The sequence below is a fragment of the Aspergillus sydowii genome, assembly GCF_001890705.1.
Source record: "Aspergillus sydowii CBS 593.65 unplaced genomic scaffold ASPSYscaffold_4, whole genome shotgun sequence".
Taxonomy (NCBI): Eukaryota; Fungi; Ascomycota; class Eurotiomycetes; order Eurotiales; family Aspergillaceae; genus Aspergillus; species Aspergillus sydowii.
The window spans coordinates 2,056,224-2,080,794 of NW_024467862.1; the positions used below are offsets into that span (position 1 = coordinate 2,056,224).

General features: G+C 51.6%; 11 protein-coding genes across 11 annotated transcripts; 5 read left to right on the forward strand and 6 right to left on the reverse strand.

The window, feature by feature from the left end:
* Positions 1 to 569: 569 nt before the first annotated feature.
* ASPSYDRAFT_201257 (uncharacterized protein) lies at positions 570 to 2,487 on the reverse strand. Its single transcript, XM_040843794.1, has 4 exons — positions 2,229 to 2,487; positions 1,921 to 2,180; positions 797 to 1,873; positions 570 to 741 (listed from the first exon to the last, which is right to left on the reverse strand). Exons 1-4 carry the CDS (start codon positions 2,464 to 2,466, stop codon positions 712 to 714), a joined length of 1,605 nt encoding a protein of 534 aa, XP_040703881.1. The 5' UTR covers positions 2,467 to 2,487; the 3' UTR covers positions 570 to 711.
* Positions 2,488 to 3,213: 726 nt separating this feature from the next.
* Positions 3,214 to 4,280, reverse strand: ASPSYDRAFT_57537 (uncharacterized protein; the record flags this gene model as incomplete). Its single annotated transcript, XM_040849382.1, has 2 exons — positions 3,214 to 4,104; positions 4,170 to 4,280. The coding sequence occupies 2 exons, from the start codon at positions 4,278 to 4,280 to the stop codon at positions 3,214 to 3,216; spliced, it is 1,002 nt and encodes a 333-aa protein (XP_040703882.1).
* Positions 4,281 to 5,149: 869 nt separating this feature from the next.
* On the reverse strand, positions 5,150 to 6,000 carry ASPSYDRAFT_201260 (uncharacterized protein). Its single transcript, XM_040843795.1, has 2 exons — positions 5,945 to 6,000; positions 5,150 to 5,875 (listed from the first exon to the last, which is right to left on the reverse strand). The coding sequence occupies exons 1-2, from the start codon at positions 5,994 to 5,996 to the stop codon at positions 5,226 to 5,228; spliced, it is 702 nt and encodes a 233-aa protein (XP_040703883.1). The 5' UTR covers positions 5,997 to 6,000; the 3' UTR covers positions 5,150 to 5,225.
* Positions 6,001 to 6,652: 652 nt separating this feature from the next.
* On the forward strand, positions 6,653 to 7,662 carry ASPSYDRAFT_921131 (uncharacterized protein; the record flags this gene model as incomplete). The annotated part of the gene is made up of 1 exon (XM_040852608.1): positions 6,653 to 7,662. A coding segment is annotated over one exon (876 nt), but the record flags the coding sequence as incomplete, so codon positions are not given.
* A 463-nt stretch (positions 7,663 to 8,125) lies between these two features.
* ASPSYDRAFT_148748 (uncharacterized protein) lies at positions 8,126 to 9,139 on the forward strand (the record flags this gene model as incomplete). Its single annotated transcript, XM_040841837.1, has 1 exon — positions 8,126 to 9,139. One exon carries the CDS (start codon positions 8,126 to 8,128, stop codon positions 9,137 to 9,139), a length of 1,014 nt encoding a protein of 337 aa, XP_040703885.1.
* Positions 9,140 to 9,411: 272 nt separating this feature from the next.
* ASPSYDRAFT_57539 (MCT family MFS transporter) lies at positions 9,412 to 10,767 on the reverse strand (the record flags this gene model as incomplete). The annotated part of the gene is made up of 2 exons (XM_040849383.1): positions 9,412 to 10,516; positions 10,577 to 10,767. The coding sequence occupies 2 exons, from the start codon at positions 10,765 to 10,767 to the stop codon at positions 9,412 to 9,414; spliced, it is 1,296 nt and encodes a 431-aa protein (XP_040703886.1).
* Positions 10,768 to 13,668: 2,901 nt separating this feature from the next.
* ASPSYDRAFT_1175623 (flavin-containing monooxygenase) lies at positions 13,669 to 15,597 on the forward strand (the record flags this gene model as incomplete). The annotated part of the gene is made up of 3 exons (XM_040840304.1): positions 13,669 to 14,864; positions 14,952 to 15,228; positions 15,279 to 15,597. 3 exons carry the CDS (start codon positions 13,669 to 13,671, stop codon positions 15,405 to 15,407), a joined length of 1,602 nt encoding a protein of 533 aa, XP_040703887.1. The 3' UTR covers positions 15,408 to 15,597.
* A 12-nt stretch (positions 15,598 to 15,609) lies between these two features.
* On the reverse strand, positions 15,610 to 18,327 carry ASPSYDRAFT_88963 (Zn(II)2Cys6 transcription factor; the record flags this gene model as incomplete). Its single annotated transcript, XM_040852091.1, has 8 exons — positions 15,610 to 16,304; positions 16,371 to 16,551; positions 16,621 to 16,796; positions 16,847 to 17,117; positions 17,172 to 17,719; positions 17,771 to 18,039; positions 18,090 to 18,212; positions 18,263 to 18,327. 8 exons carry the CDS (start codon positions 18,325 to 18,327, stop codon positions 15,610 to 15,612), a joined length of 2,328 nt encoding a protein of 775 aa, XP_040703888.1.
* Positions 18,328 to 19,378: 1,051 nt separating this feature from the next.
* ASPSYDRAFT_149712 (uncharacterized protein) lies at positions 19,379 to 21,126 on the forward strand (the record flags this gene model as incomplete). The annotated part of the gene is made up of 3 exons (XM_040841935.1): positions 19,379 to 19,839; positions 19,941 to 20,313; positions 20,380 to 21,126. 3 exons carry the CDS (start codon positions 19,379 to 19,381, stop codon positions 21,124 to 21,126), a joined length of 1,581 nt encoding a protein of 526 aa, XP_040703889.1.
* A 205-nt stretch (positions 21,127 to 21,331) lies between these two features.
* ASPSYDRAFT_57543 (mandelate racemase/muconate lactonizing enzyme family protein) lies at positions 21,332 to 22,462 on the reverse strand (the record flags this gene model as incomplete). The annotated part of the gene is made up of 1 exon (XM_040849384.1): positions 21,332 to 22,462. One exon carries the CDS (start codon positions 22,460 to 22,462, stop codon positions 21,332 to 21,334), a length of 1,131 nt encoding a protein of 376 aa, XP_040703890.1.
* A 401-nt stretch (positions 22,463 to 22,863) lies between these two features.
* On the forward strand, positions 22,864 to 23,955 carry ASPSYDRAFT_148545 (zinc-dependent alcohol dehydrogenase family protein; the record flags this gene model as incomplete). The annotated part of the gene is made up of 2 exons (XM_040841821.1): positions 22,864 to 23,374; positions 23,429 to 23,955. 2 exons carry the CDS (start codon positions 22,864 to 22,866, stop codon positions 23,953 to 23,955), a joined length of 1,038 nt encoding a protein of 345 aa, XP_040703891.1.
* Positions 23,956 to 24,571: the final 616 nt, after the last annotated feature.

Genomic DNA, 24,571 nt, shown 5'->3' on the forward strand with positions numbered 1-24,571 from the left:
AGCATTTTACATTGCCGCCATGGTTGCGGCCTCCGTCCTGAGCTCTGGGTAGGGCCTGGGTCCTTCTCAATCACAGCAAGCTCTCTCATCGATTTCTAATGTATGCATGGTGTCGGCCGAATGGAAGGGAGGCAGATTGATGTTCGCCGTAGACGGCAGGACGATCGTTTCGGACGCATATAGTGTAATACCCTGGATGGTCTGGACACAGCGTCAGTATCAATAAGAGCACGGAGACAGGAGAGGTGGCGGGTGATGAAGAAAGTCTTACATTGCCAATAGGGTATTCCTGGTCTGGGGTGTTGGTGATCTGGTCATCGGGCTTGCTCATGAGTAGGCGATGGATAAAGATTCGTAGAGGCATCAATTTGGTATCAGAGGAAAACACGATACTCTTGCTTTTCGGAGAACCCAAGGTCTATTTATACCGTAGAGGGAGTACGCTAAGTTTAGCGAGAAATGCTGTCCTACATTGATGAAGGCGAGTTGCCCCTCCATGCAAACGGCGGTAACATGCACCTAACACCGCCATCTCCACATGGAACAATTTGCGTTGGAAGGAGTTAGTAGGTGAGGTTTACGCTTAGAATGTATACAGTCCAATTATTGAATTTAAGAACCCGACAAGATAGACATAGATAACTGATATCATCCGACATTGATATACAGTGCGATATCCAACGCAATCCAACCAGATACCACACGAAGCCCTTAATAAAAGGCCTCAACAGCATCAATAACCTATAATATAACGTATTAGAATCCACTATATTCAAAGGATAAAAAGAATACTCACCACATTCGGGCTCAAGAACTCCTCCCCGCTGCTCCCCGAAATAACACTAATAAACACCGAATTATCACCCACAACCAGACTCCCCTTCTCAAAATCACAGCTATAAACCTCTCCATTACCCCTATACGCCCCACGTGTCACACCGCGCGAGTCAATCTCCGCCGGGGCCTCAGGCGCCTCACACTCATCATCATTCAGGGTAATCTGCGGCCGGCCGCCCGCGAACGCGAGGGTCGTGGCAATCCGCACGGTCACAGTATCCGCGGAAATCTCCTCGTCGAGCGAGAACTGGATCTCGAAGTTATTATTCACGTCCGTGAAGATCGCCATGGGGAACGCAGAGTCCTCTGCCTCGCCGACGACGAAAGGCGTGGGGTTCCAGTCGGCCATGCGGTCGTCGGAGGGGTGCATCCTGAGTTGGTTGTCTGCGTTGAGCAGTCCCGCTGGTGTTCCGTCGTACTCGCCGATTTGGAAGATTGTTGTGCGTTCGGCGGTGATGATTTCGTTGTCGGCGGATAGGGAGGCTGTGGCTGTTGCGCCGGCGGAGACGGAGACGGTTGTTGTTGCGGCGAGGAGTTCGTCTTGGTATAGGGCGACAGTGTATGACCCTTCCACCAGTTCAGGGGATGTGAAAGAGGAGCTGTCTGAGGCGTTTGTCCAGGACTGGTAGTCGTCGTTGTAGAAGTGTACGATGGCAGGGTGGGAGCCTGATGTCCCACTGACGGAGCCTGCTACGACACCGCGCCCTGAGGACCCGACGTAGCCGTCTAGTTCGAGGTCGTCAAAGAAGGAGGTATCAAAGTCGGACCAGGACGGGATTGAGGAGCCCGTGAAGGAGAGGATGTAGGGACCGAAGAAGCCCGTTCGGTAGGCTTCTGTCTGCACGTGTCCGGAGTTCATATAATAGGTCATGGAATGGTAGTCGCCGCCGAGATTCAGGTCGATGTCTCTGAAGAATGGACCGCCAGATGACTTTTCGCGCGAGCGCGTGTCGGACAGGAAGCAGGCGTGGACACTGCTGTCGGAAGTGTAGGCGCAGTAGACCGAGTCGTCGATGAAGCGTTGCGAGGAGTAGAACTATTCTGTCAGTGCTAGCAATAGAAGAAGAGAATCTACTAGTCTACCTTGCTGCGAGTCTGTCCATCGACGAGGAATACATCACTGCCCTCGATGATATCTCCGCCAGTAGTATCGGACACTTCGCCCTCCTTATAAGCCTCAGGAAGGCCAACTAGACGCGCGATGTAGCGGAGTTCGCCGACAGAGGGTTGCGAATTGGCGTTTGTGCCCATGTAGATTGCACTGAGACCATCCTGGAAGACGTAGTAATGGGTCAAGTCAAAGTCGTCGTCCTTGACTGTGGCCGAGACAATGGCATAGTCCCCTGGTCTGGTTAGATATGACACTGGTTGAAATCGGGACGGAGACGTACCTTGGGTAGTGTGAGAAACAGTTGTGTCGTCTCCCAGACCAGAAGCAATGTGGCTCAGGGTCCCAGAATACTGATACTCAGTGTCTCGGTATTGAAGCGAGGAGATAGAGCCGCTGCTGTCAATAGTCACAACGAAGCCATCGTCGCCTTGAACATCGACAACAATGCCGTTGTCAGTTTCATCGACAGTCAGACCTGCCACAAGGGCGGCCGACAGAATAGTAGTCCAGAACAACATAATTGTCGAGATGAATAGCAGTACTCGAGTTGCGGAGGACTGTTAGATCCCACAACACCTGCGAAACAACCATTTATATAGCAAACCACCCCCATCGGCCCAACATTACCACGAAACTTCCTCGACGATCCTCCCCTTAACTCCAAGAAATAGATTGACCTACGCGTGGCCAGGAACAATCCGCCGATCGTCGGTGGAGGACGCGCTTATTGGAGGGATATTGCATGTTGCGGATAGATTAAATTAGGGCACGGCCGAAGCAGCCATGCAGCCAACTCCACATAGCCCAGCGCTCAAGCATTTTCGTTCCTTGGTTTGGCTGATTCAAGCTCATCGGGAAATACTTATTCATTGGTATGCTGGTAGTTTTATTAACCGATCCCTGTTGATTTTATAAGTGTTAGCACCGCGCCACCCCCGGACTGAAGGAGGCAATAACATCAGATTGGTCTGCTGTCGTATTAAGAGACCGGGTCAATATATTGAGAGATGATTCCGCTCGTCCGTTTCTTCACATAGTCTGCAGCATCTCGGGATATGTTGACCCGCAACGTGTGCCGTTGTGTAAGCTGTACATGGTAGATATCAGTTTTGTCATCGAAACACCAAGACCTTTTTATTATTTCGCAGGTTCAAAGCGCGCTTGTAGTATTCTGGGACTTGGTATTTTGAGTCAGTCTTTTAACACAGAATCATGGTACTCGAATACTAAATGCGCAACTGCAATTCCTAATAGCAGGGTAAGGTCTACGCCCTTTCAATCCCCAGCATTTGCAAAGTCAACTCCCATAACCTGTTTTCCTTCTCCTCGTCATACGCATACTTCTTTACACCGGACCAGCGTGACTCAGGAGTGGCAATAGGTGCCTCAGCGCAATCCTCCAAATACTTCCCTCCCCGTCCCTCCCACTCCTTGCTCACAGCCGCTACGACAGTGGTAGAAGCACCTTGCTCAGTACTCTTCATAAAGCTCAAAACTGCTGGCTTAGAAGCCCATCCGTCTATAATCTCCTTCGGAACAAATTTCTGCAGGCCCGTGCGGATCCCACCAGGCATGAGACTCAAAGCATGAATTCCCTTAGGCCCGTAGTGCCGATCCACGTAGTTGGCCATGTATATCTGAGCCAGCTTACTCTGCCCATACGCGCCGTGGGGATCGTAAGAACCCTCTTCCTCAAGGTTAATATCATCGAACCGGATCTCCGACGAATGATGTCCACTGCTGGAGACATTGACGAGACGCGAATTAAATCCTGGAGACTGCGCAGCACCCTTTAAGAGTGCATCCTTGAGAAGATAGAAAAGCAGGAAATGGCCCAGATAGTTCGTCGCAAGTTGCAGCTCAAAGCCATCGACCGATTCCTGTCGCTCGGGAATCTGCATCACGCCGGCGTTGCATATTAGAACGTTCAAGGTGGGGGATCTCTCGAGGAAGGATGCTGCTGTTGCGCGTACGGAGGAGAGAGAGCTTGTATCTATCTGGAGGATCTCGACTCGGCCGGGATTGAGAAAATCTGCGCATGCATTTTTGCCTTCTTCGGGATTGCGAATGCCTAGGAAGACTTTGGCACCGGTTTTGGCGATTGCCCGGGCGGTTTCGACTCCGATTCCTGAGGAGCAGCCAGTAATTAGGAAGACCTGGCCACTGGTCAATAATAGAAGCGAGAAGAAGGAAATGGGTTGGAGGCGTAGTAGGGCCCTACCTTATCGCCCATCTGGTCGATGAGGTTCTCATCCTGGATTATTTGTAGAGCAGCTGGTCGTGCATCGCCGGGTCCTGCCGGATTGATGTGGGCATCGTGATATCGGGACATTTTGGATTAGCAAAAGAGTAGGGGGTTATGGATGGAATTTGTTTAGAATTTATATCTAGATGAGAGTTGCGACTGCCTTATGTGGCTGGAAAGATATATCTGACAACGGAATCAGATGACAGGCTAAATCCGATAGCAGCGCGTAACTCCCTTTGAGCTAACCGTCAGACCGGTATATTGATTGATGGTTGTGATGTAGACCTCGATATATCGGTTACACAAGCGAGATTTCAGCTCCCCATGGACAAGGAAGAAGAGTGGCTTTGACAAAGCTCCCCCCACACTGAATGCCATTTATGAGCGTATACTATTGAAGAATAATCATCCCACTGTGGTTCGCATTGTTTGCATGACCCTCAGTCTCGCTGCCGCCCTTGTGCGTTTAATCACCACCCCAGAGACTACGCTGGCCATGTTTCCCTCCAGGCCTCATATAGGAACAAGTGCCCTGTGCTTGGCAGCCAAGTATGGCAACTTGAACTACTGTCGTGAGTTGGTTTCCATTGGAACGGACATTGACTTGGCTCTGCCCTAGAGGTGGCGATTTGGTGCCGGAAGCTCGAGGTGGTGAAATATTTGGTTAGAGCTGGGGCTAGTGTGGTATACTACCGCAGGCAAGAGTCCTGCTGGAAAAGTGCATTTGCACAGGCTCATCGGCGCCCCAGTATATATCGTGGCTCCTCGTTGACAGGTATACCGAACAGCGCCGCATTACCTTTTGCTAGCAAAGATATTCCGTAGTTGTTTCAACTTGGAGGGTTTTCTGGACATATTACCTTTTATTATGGTATCTATACATACTACAACGCAGATATAGATTTCAACCTCTTAAATAGACAGAGGTAGGGAACATGACATCTTAAACGACTGTTGCAATAGAATAAATATATAATCAACCCAGACACTCATCTGCCTCTATCCAAACATATCTAGAAAGGAAAAAATCTAACAACCACCGCCAGGCACAGTCTCGGCCTTCCCAGCCCACTTCTCATAGCTATCGCTCACAGTGGTATTATCCACAAACCCAACCCAAGTCCCCTGCCCAGAATGTTTCCTAAACCTCGCCTCATCCGCACACCCATCCTCAGGCCCCTCCGCCGCAACCGCAAACGCCAGGTCCAAATTCCCACTACTCGTCGCAGCGGCCCCCTCTGTCCCATTCTGCGCCCACCGCAAACACTCCTGGCACCGAAAGACCGTCGTAAACGAATCCTCACTACCGCTCTTGACCTCCGACGCAATCGGCGAGATCGTCGCATTCCCCTCATACACACCGGGCAGGGTATACTCCGTCGTGAACCGCAGCGACCGCTTCACATTCCCCTTCTGATCCGCGTATGCAACAACGAGTAAGGAGTTCGTCATTGCCCCGCCGAGCGAAACACCGCACCAGCCATTCGAGGGTGCGCATTTCATGTACCCGATGAACTCGGTAGCGTCGGTCTGCAGGGCGTTGGAGGGTAGAGCGAGTCCGAATGTGAATGGGCCTGCGCCGCTGGTTTCGCCGATTTCCCAGGTTGAGAAGGTGATGTTTGTTTTTGGGTCGGTGTAGGGTGTTCCTTCGGGTGCTTGGGCTTGTACTAGGGGGAGGACTAGAGTTTGGATGTTAGTCTTGTTTGGGTTGTTGGTGTCGTGTTAGGGCTAGGAAGGGAGTGTATTACGGGTGGACATGATGGCGCAAAGCGCCAGGGTAATGTTGGTGAATGGCATCATTTTGGATACTTTGACTGGTTTCTCTACGATTGGGAATTACTCAAGTAATTAATATAGGCAGAAGAAGAGTTATAGTTAGTTATAGTCCAGTTGACGTAATGAGAGGCTATGCTGCATTCCAAAGACATTCCAGTCCAAGCTGAGACGCCCTGGAATGTACAAGAGCCTGTCAGATGGCAGCGTTGCAAGTGTCTGAGAGATTATGAGCTGTTAATTACGAATACATACATTCTAATAGGCCCGACGATATCACATATCACAGGCTCGAGGACTATTGCGAGAATGCTTGACTTTTCTGGATGCGTCACTGGTTTATTTGACAGAGCAACAGCAGTCAACCAATCTTTGACAACACCGGTTTAATACTTAGTAAGGAATGAGTTGATCAGACTAAGGTTCGGGCACAGTATTTAAAATAGTGGAATGCAGAGGTTACCAAGGTAAGGGGGTTGTGCTTTGTGTGCATAGTTATCGTGATGTGTAGTATGACTGTTTTGTGAATCGAAGGTTTGTCGAAACTTCCGGAACGAAACATCAAAGATCAGGCCCTGGCATCGACGGTCCGAGGGGAACCTTGAAAAACTCATCAGAGCAACTGATAAAGTAGTTTTATCATATGTTACGAGAACATTCTCGCCTGAGCAAACAACATATAAAGCTGTCCTAGTTGTCTTGCGTCTTGTACTTGTACACTTACTTCTATTTCTACTCTACTTCTGCTTCTACTTCTACCATTTATTGTCACCCTCCACAACATGCCAGATCATCAGCCGCATCAACACACCCCCAAGATGCCGTCAGCTCCCGAGATTACACTGACGGATAAGAATCAGCCCTTCGACGTCACACTCGACAAATTCCTACCGTACCCGCAAGATCCCATCCATCTATTCCAAATGCTTCATGAGACCCAAGTCCAAATGCAATCCGTGATTGATGACCTGGTGGAAGAGCTCGAAGAGGCCGTGGAAGAGCTAGAGTGCATCCAGGCAGACCAGCAGAAACCAAAATGCCAAAAGTCGTCTCTTGAGGAGAGGCTGACTTCGGACATAGCCTGCTTGGATGCCGCGTTGGCAAACCTGCTGGCGGCACAGGCCACGAACCAGCATAATGCAATTTGGCTTCAGCAAGAAACCAACAAGGCTGTGAAGTTTATAGGGTCCATGGCGATAGCGCTCATAGATATGATCCCGAAGTATTTTCCCAGAGCAGCAAGGGACGAGTTGAAGAGGATTTTCCAACACGCCGAGTTGTCGCTAGAGAAAGCCGATTTCCCCAGCGAAACAGACAACCCGCAACTGCGGTTCCGGTTATCGTTGGCTGACGAGATTGCATACAAGCAGGCAAAGAGTAAGGCTTTAACGTCGAAGGAAGTCAGTGAAGAACCTGGAGTGGCCACGCCCGATTCTGACATTCTCATGGAGGAGGAGCACGATCCATATCAAGCCTTAGATGCCGTGACGGCACAGGATAAAGAGAATGAGGCTAGGGAACGTGTTGGACGAACCGTTCTCGATGAGCTGGGATGGTAATGGTTCGTTAACAAGTTTCGTGGCCAATGAGGCATAGACTGGAGATCTGTATTGTCCTTGAAGCGACCAGTTAGACTTTGTTTTCTGTTGCAGTTTAGTTAACAGAATGGAGAAGAATATAAAGGAGTATTTCCATCTGATGTTAACTGCGTAAACCGCAGGTTTCAATCCTGCAGCATTCCTAGAATAGAGTGACCGAGCGCCCAGGCACCAGCGAAGCAAGCCATTTTAGCTTTACAGTCCGGTTCAATCCAATAATCCAATCTCAACGTCCGCAGCATCCCATTAGAAAAATGGCCAAGACTGCCCAGCCCCGATCGCCCCAGCCCTAATCCGCTTTTGGTCTTATCGGGCGCTCTGCTTATACTGGGACGTCATCCGCAGCTGATCTTGTTCTCGTTCTCGTTCTTGTTGTTGGTACTCTGTACTGCAATTGTTCTGTTCAGCTCTGCCCTTATACATCCAATGGCTGTCCGCGTGGCACCCCTCCATCTACTATATTAAGACCCTGAATCTTCCTCTTCTCACCTCCACTTCGCCAGCTCTAAACAACTTTACTTTTCTATACCCACTATACCATACGGTAACTTCGCCATTATGTGCGCTGCCTTCTCCAGTCCCAACGCCGGCGGCCCAGGCTACGGCTTCAACTACCCTCCCCAGCCTGCACCAGGAGGATACGGTCCCACTACAGCCCCAGGATGCGGCTACCTCGCTGGTAGCCCCCCTCCCGGTCCTGGATACGGCTGCCCTCCGCCGCCATCATATAACGCCCATAATACCTTCAACAACAACAACAACAACAACAATAACATTCACAGCGGTCCTCCCACTCTCCAGAACAACTACAGCTACCCAAGCAACCCCGGCGAAAAGACCTCATATCCACCAACAAACGGATTCGGCTTCCACCCAGGCCCAGGCCCAGCAAACAACACGAACATGAACATGAACATGAACATACCACAACACCAAACCCAAACCCAAACCCAACCCTATCCACTATCCAACACCAACCCGACAAGCCCAAAAGCCTTCCTCCTCCGCCAATCCCCATCAACACACAAAATCATCCTCATCCACCCGTCCGGCTCACCCGCCGCCCCGCCTCTCTACTCCCTAACCTCCTCACCCAAAACCAGCAAAGCGGACTACGTTCTCGCGCGGGGCCCAGACCCCAACAATGCATCTGCACTAGTGGGCGAGGTGAAATCGCACACATTCAGCAGTAAATACGACCTCATCGTTCGCGGGCAGAAGTGTCTTCTGAAGGAGTCGACAATGGGGGATAGTTATACCATTGATATTCCCGGAAGAGGTAAGTACAGGTGGGTGACGGATCAGGAGAATCTGAGTTCGAGGATGTGGTTGAAGGATGAAGGGAAGACGAGGGTGTTTGCGACGTATGATAAGAGTCGGGCGCCGTCGAGTGTCGGGACCTGGAAGAAGTTTGTTGGTGGGAAGGATCGGGAGTTGGTCGTTGAGCCTGTGGTGCAGGGCGATGAGTTCTTGGTGGAGGTGTTGCTTGTCAGTATCTATGCTGTGAAGATGGCCAAGGAGGGGGCCTTGGAGGCTGCAGGAGAAATTGTTAGTGCGCTTGCGGGGGCTTGATATTTATACTGTGTTTTATATTTTATATCTGTTGTTATAGGGCTGACGCTGTGATAAACTGTTTGTATATTTATACCGCAACCAGATTTGATGCTGCAGTGGAGTGTTGAGATGAGACTAGCGAGTTGAAGAAGTGAAATTGTATTACTATATGCTATTATAACTTATTCTAACAACATAGCTATCTCACAGTCCTCGGTGTCAATCAATATACTGGAGTAACATACGACCATAACAGACCCGCTGCGAGACGCAACCCAGATCAGACTGAATCATCCCCAGGACAAAAGCGTAAGCCCACTCAGCGGCTTGACGGCAAAGAAAACAAAAAGCCCTCCGATCAATGAGGCCAGACCCGCGAATATCGAAATCGCATCATAGCCCAGTTTTGTATCATTTAGTGCACCGCTGATGGGAGGCCCAATCAACCCCGAAATCGAAATGCAGGCCATTCCCATACCCATGTACGTTCCGACATTCTTCGCATCCTTGGTGCATGATGTGAGAGCAACAGTCCCACCAGAGATGATCGCCCCGGAAAAAAAACCAAACAACGCGGTGAAGACGATAACCCCGGCATTGCCCTCGACCCGCTGCCAGCAAAGGGTGAGTACACCCGTGGTTATACCAGCTGCGGCAAATGTGTTGAGCCTGCCGAATTTATCGGATAGGACTGCAGGGACGATACGCCCGGGGAACGAGGCAGCATTGAGGATTGCGCTGAGATAAAAGGCCAGCGTCGGGTTCATTCCCTGGGCAATTCCGTATGATGGAAGATAGAAGAGTGGGGGATATAACCCCAGGAAGGTAAACCATGCCCCTATGATAAGAGAAGTATAGTTCAGCTCTTTGAATGCCCGCGGTAGCAGGAAATTGCTCTTCCTCGGTGGCACCCGGGCCCTAATAAGAGGGCAGGAAACGGCAAGAACACCCAGAATGAGGAAGGCCTCAATGCGAACAGACCACCCAAAGCCGAGACTGGTCTTGGTGAGCATCCTATTCAAAGCAATCGGAAGTATGACGCCGCCAATGGATGACCCTGCAACTGCGATACCCATGGCCGTGCCTCGCTTCTTGTTGAAGTACTGGGGCGTTGCTGCCATAGCAGGTGACATAATGAGGCCCTGCGAGACACCGCCTAGAACGCCCTGTGCAAGCATGAACTGGTAGTACTCCTTGCACAGGCTTGTCATGAAGATCGTAAACACAAACACAAGTGCCGGAGGGTAGATGACCTTCGCGCCGTATCGATCGAAGAGTGGGCCACCGACGAGGGAGGATCCGAAAAGAAAGAATGACTGCAGCGAGCCGATCCAGGAAATTGCAGAGGAAGTCTCGTCATGAAGCTGGTGAGTATGGTAATAGGCCTGATAAACACTTTGGATTGTTAGCTGTGTGGAAGTCTGGTCATGAAGCTGGACCTCTTTGTATACATACCCCCATGAGTTCACGTAGCCCAGAGTGGAGAACATGATTCCAGCCGTGCCAACGGCCACGCCCCAAGCTCTCACACCACCATCTGGATATTCAGGAGCTCTAGGCTCGTCGTTGATCGTGACTTCAGGCGGGTCTTTTTCAGGCAGCGACTGGGAGGACTCGGGCATGTCTGCGGGTGGTTTGTTCGACATGGTTGACCTGGACGTGAAGCCGTGAAAGTCGTGAAGCCGTGAAATCCGTGAAATCGGTCGCAGAGTCACGTCAAAACGAAAGACAGCAGCTTCAACGCAGTCTATCTGGAGGAAGGGAAGTCACCGCAGAGAGAAAGAGCGAGGCTGAAAAGTCCGAGGAGGTCCGGCATATTCCCAAACAGGCTTAACCCCGACACGACTCAAGCAGACAAAAAAAAACCAGCTTCTTTCCTGCAACCTTTTGCATCAAGCATCGAGGCCACGACGGAGTTTCTGTTTTCGGGACTTGTTTACGTTTGGGCACGTCTCCCGCGTCTTGGGCGCGATTGTGGCCTATCGACGATTGTACAGACCCTTGTCTGAGCGTCTGACACGAGATTTTCAATCTATAGCTGCCTGCGTGATAGGACAGGGCTGGCTTGCATAACGTTATGGAACACGTATATTGCCTCGTGCCTCAGGCGGTACTCATTTCATTTTCGCTGAGACAATATAGATAAACTTTCTACGATGGTCTGCTATATCAGACCGGCGTTACCCTATTCGAATCACTATTGTAGCCAGAAGACGCTCTTGCTTGCTTTGGCGGGATAATCTTGCCTGTGATTCTGGCCGACGTATCCGACGATAAATACTTTTCGCTTCGGTTATATACTTTCCCACTAATACAGCTCACTCATTCCGTAATAGTGGAAGGCTGTTTTTGCTTGTCTCGGGGCCACCCATATCCTTCTAAACATAATGTTTTCGTTAGTCCAACAAAATATCCCATATATCGCCTCAGAGATAACACCTCCGGAAGAGAGTTCCATAACCTTGAATAGGCTAAATGGATGAGCTGACATTGATTTTGACTCACATACTCAAAGTCTCGCCTTGATGGATCAAGGCAGATGATGTGTATAGATGGGAGAAGAGGCGAAAGGCCAGTCAGGCCAGATTTGATGACCCAGGCACTTACTTATAAGTAGTTGGTAGCGCCAGGGCAAGCTTTGAATTTGAAAACATTGCATATCTATGACGCAAATACTATCAGGAGGAGGACTTATAGGTTACTCGCGCCATAACCTAAAACCGGAGTGCCTTGAAGGCGTCGGACAAGGCGTAGAGTCTAACGCAACCCCTGCCGATCAGGGGTGGGACGGTGCCGAGTCAGGCAAACTGGAATAGACTCGTCGTATGACAAACTCATTTGTTGATGAGGTGAGTGAACTGTTCGACCGTAATCCAGACGTCCCAGAGGCTAACGCTATACAGGTACCTCCCCTTCCTGAACAGCGCGGTTCCAATAAACTTCATAACGAGAAATTGCAACTGGTGCTAATACAGGGTTAGAAAAAGGGAAACTATAAATGGTGTCTAAAGGAAGGCACAACCGTTGCCGAGCAACCTTATGCACGGCGACCGTTCTTTCCATATTTTTGGGAACCTTAACGACTGGGAGATTCCATGGTAAGGAAAGTACGGTCTTGATGCTTTATCAGCAAGGCAGGGCAGGCACGACTGTTGCTACAGAGAGTGTTCATGTGAAGATGACGAAGATAGATTATTCTAGCAAGCATGATTGATACTTTGGCAGTCCACGCCACTAATCGACGGCAAATTACTATAAGGATTCTCCAGGTAGCTCAATCTGTTATGGTTCTAGCTCCGGTTTGACTGTAGCTAACCTAACTATCTGCGTCCGCAACCGGTGGCAGGGCCGCCCTCATGAGAGGCGGCGTTCAGATATCCGCAGCAGAACACGTCACTGTTGAGAGATTTAGAGGTGCAAGGACGGTTCAAGGACAGGACAGGGGAAGCTTAACCTTAGACTCCATCATCCCACAGCCTATTATCCTACGGCTGGGCCGGTGTTACCTTCGTACCTAATAGTCGTGGTACAAGATACTGCGTCAGGGCTATCGCCGAACCGCATCCGTCAATAATTTGTTTTCACCATCATTTTTTACAATTTATGTCCTGCAGTGTCCTTGTATACGGGCAAGATTCCAAAGCCCCCCCCTGTGTAGACGATCCGCCGCTGAGCTCGGCTTTTGTACTAGGAACAGGGCACTTCGCTGATCTAGAGCAGTTGTTCCCTCTCACATGTTATTGAATTAGCTGACAAGCCATTAAACTGATTCTAATCCGATGATTTCTTGGCCCCGTGGAGTTGTGCATAATCTTCCAATGCCTATGCTGAGTATGTGCGGAGATATAACCCCTCGTCGACGATCCTTCCAGCAACATGAATCCATTCGCCAGAAATCAAGACCAACCCGTGCTAGACAGTTATCTGGCCCACATTCAAGGTTCTCTATGCAGTCTGCCACATTTGAACTGGGGTTCTGGTGTCAGTTCCGGATATGCATGCATTAATGGCGCAGACACCATTTCCCAAGATCCCCGGTAATCTGCAGGATAGAGAGAATAGTACGATCTAGAGCCAATTGTTTTGTGCAGATGACACGTTTTCCCTGCTCTTGCTCGCTTTTGGAGTCGTACTTTGAGCCTGGAGGCGGGGAACCTGCTCGGCAAGAGGCATTAGGGATGTTACGACAAGGGATCTGCTCCGTGACAGCTCTCATGGTAGTGGTAGCTGCACTTGTATGCGTGTCATAATTGGATAGCAACGTTCCATAATGCGTCTGGGCGTTAAACATTTTTGATATTGTACTGAAATTCTAAAGGCGCCACTGTAGATCAACCCGAAAAGCGTATTGATCCAGGGCCAAGTCCATCAGCCATATTAATACTCCCTGGAGAAGCCATGCAGCCAAGCCCTACCCCAGGCCTTCTATTCCGTGGTGTCGAAGATGCGATATTTATTACCCAGGTTTCTTCTCCCGGTAGCAAATCAAATCCAATCCATCTTCCTCCCTACACTATTCAACCGTCTAGGTATTTACTCTCCATACAATGGGCTCCATCCCCCCACCACCACAAACACCCCCCCTCGACGCCCTAATAGTCGGCGCCGGGTTCGGAGGCGTCTACCAACTCAAATCCCTTCGCTCCAACGGCTATACCGTAAAACTCGTCGACCGGGCCTCCGACTTCGGAGGCGTGTGGTACTGGAATCGGTACCCCGGCGCAAGAGTCGACAGCCCCGTACCGCACTACGAGTTCTCAGACCCAGACCTGTGGCGCGGGTGGTCGTTTACGCAGCGGTTCCCGGGGAGCCAGGAGATTAGAGACTATTTTGCGTATGTGGATAGGAAGTGGGACTTGAGGAGGGATGTGGAATTTGATACGCGGGTTTGTGGTGCGGTGTTTGATGAGGAGGAGGGTTTGTGGAGGGTTACCTGTACCAGTACCAGTACCACCACCACCGGTGGTACCGGGAGTGGGAGTGAGAAGAATGTGTTTGTTGCGAGATATCTATTGCTGAACGCGGGGTTTGCGGCGAAGAGACATATTCCTGATTGGAAGGGGATTGAGACGTTCAAGGGGGCATGGATTCATCCGTCATATTGGCCGAAGAAACAGGACGAGCAGCCGGATCTGCGTGGGAAGAAGGTCGCTGTTATTGGGACTGGGGCTACGGGCGTGCAGCTCGCGCAGGAACTCAGCCAGGTGGCGGGTGAATTCGTGCTGTTCCAGAGAACGCCGAATCTGGCTTTACCTATGAAGCAGATCAATTACAGCCAGGACGGGCAGCAGCAGCAGCAGGAAGTCGTCTCGAAAGAGGCATATCCAGCCATATTCGATGGCCGGCGGGAGAGCTTTCCTGGGTTTGACTATAATTTCACGCCACGGCGTACGTTCGACGATACGCCTGGAGAGCGGAGGGAGATGTATGAAGAGCTTTGGAAGCATGGCGACTTTCATTACTGGCTTGCTACGTACGAGGATATGATGTTCAATAAGGAGGCGAACAAGGAGGCCTACGAGTTCTGGAAGAGCAAGGTTCGACCTCGCATTCAGGATGCAAGGCTGAGAGAGGTCCTAGCTCCAGAGGTCCAACCGCATGGGTTTGGGTGTAAGAGAATCTCGCTGGAGAACGGCTTCTACGAGATATTCAACCAGCCCAATGTCTCCCTTGTGGATGTGAATGCTACGCCAATACTGGAGGTCACTGAGCGAGGTATCAAGACGAGCGAGAAGGAGTGGGAGTTTGACTATATTATCTGCGCGACTGGCTTTGACGCCGTGACTGGTGGTCTGTTACAAATGGGTCTTCAGGGGAAAGGTGGCCAGAGTCTGCAGGAGATGTGGAAGAATGGCACCAAGACGTATCTTGGCATGGCAGTCTCAGGCTTCCCAAACATGTTCTTCACGTATGGCCCACAGGCACCTACTGCGCTGTGTAATGGGCCAACATGCGCGGAGTATCAGGGCGACTTTATCATCGGGGTCATGAACCATATGAGAGAACATGGTCTCGAGCGCATCGAGGCTTCGGCTGATGCTGAAGATGCGTGGGGGGAGGGTATTCGGAAGTTTGCCAATGCTACTTTGCTGCCTGAGACGGATTCGGTGAGTTTTTCTCGTATTTCCCTGTCATGTTTCTAACTTGGATTCTATAGTGGTATATGGGAACGAACATTCCCGGTAAACTCCGCGAACCTCTTATCTACTTTGGAGGTGTTCCAAAGTACTATGGGACCCTCGAGGGCTGTCGAAAGGGAGGATATGCAGAGTTTCATCAAGTATAATATTCCTAAAATGGGAAATTGTTGGATGTTACAGTTTTGTTTCTCAGAAAGTCTTGCCCTAAACGTATACATAACTGAATGTATCTTCCCATACGGGCTTGATTTTGAACAGTTTACATGCTCCAATGCCATTTCAAACATAACAATTTTAATATCTCTAAAGAAGGTCATATCATAGTCTACATCAAGTCGTATAAAAAAATCACCCAAAAGACCCGGTCCCATCCCCAGCACCCAACAAATCCGGCCGAACATCCAACTCCCCATTCCAAATCTCAGGGTGATCGATCTGATCCACGATCGAAAGAAACTCATACGACGAGATGCCAATACTCTCCAGGAACTCAACACTAGCGGGTGCCGGGGCCGGGGCCGCCGAATCCACCGGGTCTACTGGCCCAATTCCATGTCCAGGTCCGTGGAACAGTGTAGCTGTAGCAGAAGTTGTAGTATTCGACGACGACGACACCTGCAATGCAGCAGCAGTACCAAGTCCCACCTCCCCAGCACGCATATCCACCGGCGTATTATTAACATCCACCTGTGTAGCCGTAGCATCCGACAGGCCCGCAGCCTGATCGGATCCCGACGACGAGAGTGTCAAAAGGCGCAGACCCTCCTGCTGCACCCGTCTGGCGAATTCGTCAAAGAGGGCCTCGATCCCGGTTAACTCGCGTTTGCGCGCGGCTGCGACCCGGTTTCCGGAGAGGACGAGCTCGTCTAGGATTGTGTGGGCGTCGCGGCTGTATGCGCGGTCTGCACGGTCTGCATGGTCTGCACGGTCGGTGTCGGTTTCTGCGTCTGCGTCTGTGTTCATGGGGAAGAAGAGCGCGTTGGAGAGGGTTAGGTATAGAGCTGCGGCGTAGGTCATTTCGAGGTCGAAGGGGAGGAATGTTTCTATATACCAGTCAGTGTCAGCAAATATAATTTAAATTATTAACCCTGATTTATGGGAGTGCTCACCCAGCAGGCCGTTTTCGTCGCCGATTATCTGCAGCGTCTTCTCGGCGGACTTGATTCCCGTTGAAATCAGGGATTTGGGGAGAGCTAGGAACTTCTGCCAGTCTTCTTCTGCCCGGCCCAGTTTCTCTAGGCGTTCCTTGAGGACGGAGAGAAGGAGTGGTCTTGTAGCTGCTAAAACGCACTATACGAAACTGGTTAGAATAAGGCCCCATACGGTAAGAGTTGAAAATTGATTGAGAATTGGATATACCTGGTGGTATTGAAGGATCGTGTGTCGCATCTCTTTGGGTACATTGTCTCTAGACCCGTGGAAGTTGACATTGATCATGTTTTCGATCTCCTCTGCGTATTTCGCCATGGTTTCTAGAATGCCACGGGTTATATCTAGGAATGCCGCGAGGGGTGTCTTTTCGGTTTTGTATATGGCTTGATGTATGTTAACTAGGGACCGAAGGAAAGTAAAGTTGTTAACATACTGCCAATGATAAATGAGAACATCCGCGTGATCCTCACTTGAAGGCTGAATGTCATGTTCTGCAGATTCGAGGCTGGTGGGTTTATCAAGGTCGTGATGTCGCTGTCTTGTAGGGTAACTGGGAGGCCCAGAGATGGAGAGAAGTGACGGTCGAGGATATACAGAGACCACCAGAGGTTACGGCATCGAGCCACAGTTGTGACCCCAAGGACATCCTCCGGCAGTTGGGTATGCATTCCCTCCAGCTGGGCGATTCGTATAGCATGGCCAACCTGTTAAGTCGTCAGCAAACATGACATCTCCTTGGATAAATGTGGCGGACGTACATGTACATGTGCTGCCTCTCTGTGGTCAATTGCATATAGATACAGCCCCACCAGTGCCAGTGCCTCTATAGCAAGGAGGCTGTCCTTTCCGGTGGAGATATTTGTTGGCATAGCGGACATGGCGCGCACAAAGTACTTCGACCCAGCGGGGTCCTTTTGGTTGCGCGGCCTGGCAATGAATGCATTGCCAAGTGCAAGAACCATAAGAAACTGAACGAACCAGAAGCGAGGCTCCGTTGCATCTGCGCTTGGCCGACTGTCGTAGAATCTATGGATTTGGGAAACGAATGAGTCTTCCTCGAAGAATCGGTATGCCTGGCCGAGACGGAAGCGGACGATCTGGAAGAGATAGAGAGCGTAATCGAGGGATGGCAAATCACTGGTATTCAGGGGGCCCGGAGTTTTTACCTGGTCCCAGACCAGGGGATATATATCTCCATCCAAGTACAATTGGGGCAGGCTGTTGGCAGAGTCCGGATGGAGTTTATCGGTCAACATCACGATCAGTCGAGCTGTAAGAGACCACGGTGAGAACGGAGCGAGCCATACTGGATAACGATGTCAGTCTATAGGCATATACATAAAAGAATAGTGCTTACTCCATTTTCGCTGTTCCTGGCCGGTATTCTTAAAGACCGTTGTGGGAAGTGTGAAAGGGCTTGTCCAGATATTGCAGGACAGCTCGGCAGCAGATGAGACTGGCGACCCTTCGGGCCTGGGGCCGAGCAGCTCCTCAGCGGCTCCAGATTCATTTACAAGATGACTCGTCCCAGTCTCTTCGTCGAATCGAAAACACTCTTCTCGAGGGCGTTTGACGCCGGTCGCCCGCTGCCAGTTGTATGCCTGCTTTTGCAGACCGCGAAGATATCTATTGCCAGTAAGTACCGAGGTACCTGGATAGGATACGAGCTAACAAACCGTTCGGAGACTAAGACCTTGTTATTCCCTTCGGAGAACTGACAATTGAGCGAACGTCGCCGGCAGTTGACACAGGGCTCGTCCCCGGAGCACTTGATTTTGCTCTGGCGGCAAGCAGTGCACCTGATTGCACGTCAGACACATCCACAAACTTTGAGTAAAGGCAGGCCTACGCAATTGTCGCCCTCCTTTGTTTCTGATTAGCACTGGGGCGCAGTGCTCGTTGGGCAGGCTGCATTGTGGGCAGACCGCGGGGTTGGGGAAGAGCGGTGGCAGCGACGAAGCATCGTCAACGCTGTCCACCCCGCAGATCAATCGAGTATTTTCTTCCGAGCCCTCCCCGCATTCTGTACGATCCGAGATAAGCATATCCGTTTATCTTTAATTTATTAAGTTGGGGATCCGAGATGGGGAGCCAACCCGTGCTCCCGAGTGGCGGTCGGCTTCGACTTGGCATCGGAGCCTCTCAAGGTTGCTGGAGCGCTTTTGCTGGAGTGCCTGCAGCAGCCATCAATGAATCGGATCCAATTCCAGTGCTGTTACGCTATTTTCACGGCATTTAAGCAGTGCATCTACAGTGACGTGGCGGATCAGGTGATGAGCTAACCCTAACCGGTCGGCCTGACATTCTACTGTGACTGTTAAGTAACAGCAGAGCAGTTATGAGATCCAGTTCATTCACTACAATTACAGCACAGTAACTTCAATCCAGTATCCGTACTCCAGTTCAATAGGGTACCCTCGGGAGGCCCGCACATTGTTCGCAAACGCCGGGAAAGAAGCCGAGCAGCGCGGCGACGCCAGCTTGGCAAGGGGAGAAGGCATTTCCATTGGTTTGCAGCTGTTTGGGCCCTGGATCTGATTGGCATCTCGGATCTGCCGAAATGTGCGTCTCTCCAATCAGTGCAGTCCCGAGGGGTGACACCGAACTAAAGCGACGCCGTCTGGGGGTTGGCCTCGGGGCTCCACTGCCTGCACATCATAACTTGGAATTCTTGAATTCTTGAATTTCTTTGATCTCGCGTAGAGATAAAACGCGCACTAGCCTTTCGCCGTATAAAACCCTCGTGGGCCCATATCCCAGCGGATTCTTCATCTTTCCACTCAAGTCAACCCCAGGCGCCACTCCCTCTCTACCGGTCTACTGTCTACCTCTACCCCCACGCAATCTACGGTGTACACCCGGATGGCCCGCAAGCAGCAAGACCCGCCTGTCCGTATCTCTTTCTAGCCCGTCAAGCGTCAACTGTCAACCCCAAGCAACAATTCCCCACCCGACAATGGAGCCCATGAAGGAGAAATCCTCCGATGTAGCCCTCGACCCCGGCACCCCCCACGGCCAGGTCGACGAGGTTGACGGCCTCGAGCGCCGCCTCGAAAATAAACACATCCAGCTCATAGCCATCGGCGGCTCAATCGGCACTGCCCTGTTCATCACCATCGGAAACGGCCTGGCCGCTGGCGGACCCGCCAGCCTGCTAATCGCGTATGTCGTATACTGCTTCGTGCTCGGCTGCATCAATAACTGCATCGCCGAGATGACCGTGCTGCATCCTGTCTCGGGGGGCTTCATCCGCCTCGCAGGGACCTGGGTCGACGAAGCACTCGGCTTTATGGTCGGCTGGAACTTCTTCATCTACGAGGCGCTCATGGTGCCGTTTGAGATCACGGCGATCAACCTGACACTGGGGTACTGGAGAGACGATATTCCTGTTGCCGCAGTGTGTGCCGCGTGCATTGTTCTCTATGGGTATATATTCCATGCTAGTAAACGTCCACGTCTTTCCAAGACAGACTACGTTCCTACTCAGTCCGGATCTTCTGCTGGAAGAGAGCTGACACGCACTATAGACTGATTAATATTCTCGCCGTCTCGGCCTTTGGCGAGGCCGAGTTCTGGCTGTCCACGGGAAAGGTCTTTTTGATCTTCATCCTTTTCTTCTTCACCTTCGTCACCATGGTCGGTGGGAACCCCCAGCACGACGCCTATGGCTTCCGGCACTGGAACACCCCAGGGCCCTTTGCAGCATCTCGCACATCTGGCGATCTCGGCCGCTTTGAAGGCTTCCTCGCCTGCCTCTGGTCTGCTTCCTTCTGCATCGTCGGCCCCGAGTACATCTCCATGGCTGCCGCCGAAGCAAAGCACCCACGCATCTACATCAAAGCCGCCTTCAAGACCATCTACTGGCGCTTCATCCTCTTCTTCGTCATGGGCGCCCTCTGCGTCGGCATCGTCGTGCCCTGGGACAACCCAACCCTGCAGGCCATCCTCAACGGCGAGAGCAACAAGTCCGGCGCCGGCGCATCCCCCTACATCATCGCCATGTCCAACCTAGGCATCGGCGTCCTCCCGCACATCGTCAACGCCCTCCTCGTCAGCTGCATCTTCTCCGCCGGCAACACACTGACCTACTGCGCCACGCGCTCCCTCTACAGCCTCGCCCTCGACGGCCGCGCCCCCAAGATCCTCACCAAAACCCGCCGCGGCGTCCCCATCGTCGCCTTCGCCGTCGTCATGTGTTTCCCTTTCCTCTCCTTCCTGCAAATGTCCGAAAATTCCTCCCAGGTCCTCACCTGGCTCGTCTCGCTCGTCACAGCCGGCGCACTAATCGACTACCTCGTCATCTGCATCACCTACCTCCGCTTTCACGGCGCCTGCAAGGAGCAAGGTCTAAACCGGGATACACTCCCTTACAAGGGCTATTTCCAGCCCTACTGCGCCTACGTGGGGATCTTCGCCATGGTGATTATCCTGCTGTTCTACGGGTACACGGCGTTTGCGCCGTGGAGCGTCGAGAAGTTTTTCCAGAACTATACGATGCAGATTGTAGCGCCGGTGTTGTATGTGGGGTGGAAGCTGGTCAAGCGGACCAAGATTCGCAGTCTCAAGGATGTGGATCTTGTTTGGACCAGGCCGGTTGTTGATGCTTATGAGGCGGCGACGACGGAGAAGCCCGTTGGGTTCTGGACGGAGATTCTGCAGGCGGTTTATTTGAAGAAGAAGGATACCAGTCAGAGGGAGATTGTGGATGCTTGATTAGTTTTTCTTTTTTCCTTTTTATTTGGGGGATGGTCGTGGTATGGATGGGTTTATATGCTAAAGATATCCTGTTGATGAGACATGATCAATGCATTCAACGTATTGTCTTTTCTTCTGGAATATCTCAATATTGCCTTTCCCTGCATCTACCTCATTATAAACACTATACACTGTAGACAAATGCCTTATCTAAACATATATATCAATAATAACTAGCCACAGGCTCCCCAACAACATCCATGCGCACCGTGATCCCCAACCCAGGCAACGCCGGCGCCGTAACCCTCCCCCCAACAACCTCAAACGGCCCATCCGCCGTCTTGACCGTAACCATATCGCGGTCCTCCAAAACACACCTCAGATATTTCTCCGGCACCGACTGCGCCATATGCACAATCGCCGCAAACGAGATATCAGACCCCACAGTATCCTGCACAGTCATCGTATACCCAGCCGCAAGACAGATATCCCTCTGCCGACGACACCGCGTCAGCCCTCCATTCTTCGTAATCTTCATCCCAATCCCCTCCACCGCATCGTCCGCAATCATCTGCACAATCGAGACATCCGAGTTCGCAAGCTCGTCGAAATAAATCGGTACATTGGTTCTGCGTCGCAAGGACACACACTCCCGCCACGTCGCACACGGCGCCTCAAGCACAAAGTCCAGTCCCGCATCACTCGGGAGAAGCCTCAGCATCCGCAATACAGTCTCAACGGTAAGCCCGCAGTTCCCGTCAACCAAGAAAAACTCCCCAGGCTGTTTATCCTTTAGACAAGCCGTGATCCGCTGCGCATCCAGCGCAGGCTCCCCGTCAATCTTGATCGAGTGACCAACATACCCTCTCTCCCTATGATCCGCGACCCTCCTACGCATCTCCTCGGGCTCGCCAACATAAATAGATGAGATGATGGGAAGATGCACATCCGTGCGCCCACCCAGTAACTCACAAACAGGCATCCCAACCGCCTTCCCAAAGACGTCCCAGCACGCAATATCAATCGCGGCCTTGGCGGATTCATGACCTAGAAGTGCTTCGTCCATTGCGTCGTTAATGCGGTCTACACGCCGGGGATCCAGGCCGATGAGCTTTGGTGCGATTTCGGCGATGGCGGCGCGCACGCCGAGCCCGTGCGCTGCGATGTAGGTGGACCCGAAGGGGGTGCTTTCGCCCCAGCCTTCTATTCCGGTGTTGGTTGTTATGCGCACGAGGGTTGCGTCGAAGGAGGTGTAGGTGCGGTTGTTGGAGAGGGTGTAGGTGCCGCCTGAGTAGGGGAGGGTTTTTTGGAAAACGTCGATGCGGGCTATGCTTAGGCGAGTTGCGGTCTGCATTTTGGAGGATTTGTTGGCCTGGTGGTAAAAGAAATTGATTTTCCTGTTATTTTGGGATAGGGCTTATACCAGAGTGAATGGTCTTTATATAGGATCGATTGTTCGGCCGTGCCGCTGCGCACCGGAATCTCGGGAATGCAAAGTCTCAGGTACCCACGACAGTCGGGAGGTCTAACCGCGGGGAAATGATCCTGAACTGCAATCTGTGCCTGTAATTAAGCTTGTTTTCTTGCTTATACGACCAGATGTTGGCGGGGAAGTCGGCATCAAGTCCCGAGCCTGGCATCAATTAGTAAGAAGCGTCCGTCGGCTCTCCCGAGTCTCTGGTATAAAGCCATGTCGATGCCAGTAACATCTCTATAATCATCATCCATCAACTTTCCAAAATTTACAACACCGCCATGTCAGCTCAAATAACTCACCGCCGCACCTTCCGGCGCACAGACGACTACACCCCGGGCACTCCCAAACTCAAGCCCGTGCAGGAAGCCCTCCCCGCACTCTCTCCAACAGGCGTTCTCATCAAAGTCCACGCCGTCGCCCTCAACTACCGCGACGCCAACATCGCCAACGGCGGAAACCCCTGGCCCGTTGTGCCCAATGGCATCCTATGCAACGACGCAGCCGGCGAAGTGGTCGCCATCGGCGAGAAAGTCACTACCCTACATGTTGGTGACCGCGCCAGTCCCGTCACCGACACGCAGTTTATTTCAGGCCGCGAGGGGAAGCGCTCGTGGCTTGCTGCTGACGAGGATGGCGTTATGGCTGACTATATCGTCTTCGACGAGACGCGGCTTTGTCGCATCCCCGACCATCTAGATTGGGTTGAGGCCGCGACTATTCCTTGCGCCGGTGTGACTGCCTGGTCGGCCCTGAAGGGAATGAAGATTGGCGAGACTGTTTTGATTCAGGGTATGTACTGGACCTTTTTTCTTTCAGGATAAAGCATAATTAATATCGAACCAGGCACCGGCGGCGTGAGCGTCTTTGCGCTAAAAATCGCTAGAGCGGCAGGTCTCCGCATTATTCTGACCTCGTCGAGCGATTCCAAACTACAGCAAATGAAGGACAAGTATCCCGGGATCCTGACTATCAACTACGCAACCACCCCCGACTGGCACCAGGAAGCCCTAAAGCTCACTGGAGGCGAGGGTGTCGACATCGTCGTCGAGAACGGCGGAACAGGGTCGCTGGTCAAGAGTCTCAAGTGCACCAAGCGCGGTGGTGTCGTCAGCCAAGTTGGGTACCTGTCGAAACAGGACCCTAACGATCTGCGGGAACTGGTTCCCACTCTTATCGATCGCCGGGTTAATCTCAGGGGTATCAATGCCGGATCGAAGTATGATATGGAAGATTTCTGTGCGGCCCTATCGGCTGCACAGACTCGGCTCCATGATCTCATTGATAAGGTCTTCCCATTCGAGCAGGCTGAGGAGGCGGTCGAGTTTGTTTGGCAGGGTAAGCAGATTGGCAAAATTGTTCTTCAGCTTTAGTCAGTGTTTACTGTATAGCCATCTAGTTGTACATTAAATTGGTATAGACCATGCCTATTCCTTGACAGTGTATAGCAGTAGTCGCTAGTAGTGTGGTAAAGGATGGCTTCAGCCTCGTCCATGAGATACGAACACGGTATCTTAACCATCCTGTTCGAATGGGATGGCAAGAAACCGGTGTAGACAAATAGTCAAGCCATTCCCAATGGGAAGGTGCCAAGTTGACTAGCCAAGATTTAGATCTACCCAATCGAGACACCAGGGGCTCGAACCGGTCAATTGTCGGAGCTGAAATCCACCCTCAGCCCTACCTCAGCCGATTCAGCAACTCAGACGATGGCCACACTCAATAGCCAATGGTTTGTAGTTTGGACTGCTGAACAAGTTCGAGGGACTTATCAATTGGCTTGCTTTCCTGGCCATACCCTGTTTGGGCTGCCTGGCACGGCGCCTACCCTGTTGGGCTGGGCTTGTGGACGTGGTCGGTCTGCCCCTTGCACGCGCAGGGATATACGTGGCGTGGAGGATTGTGACATCTAGTGACACTATTTTTCAAAAAAAAAGTTTCCTCCCGAGGACAGGTATGGTATCTCCAGATTATGCAATGCTGGGCATT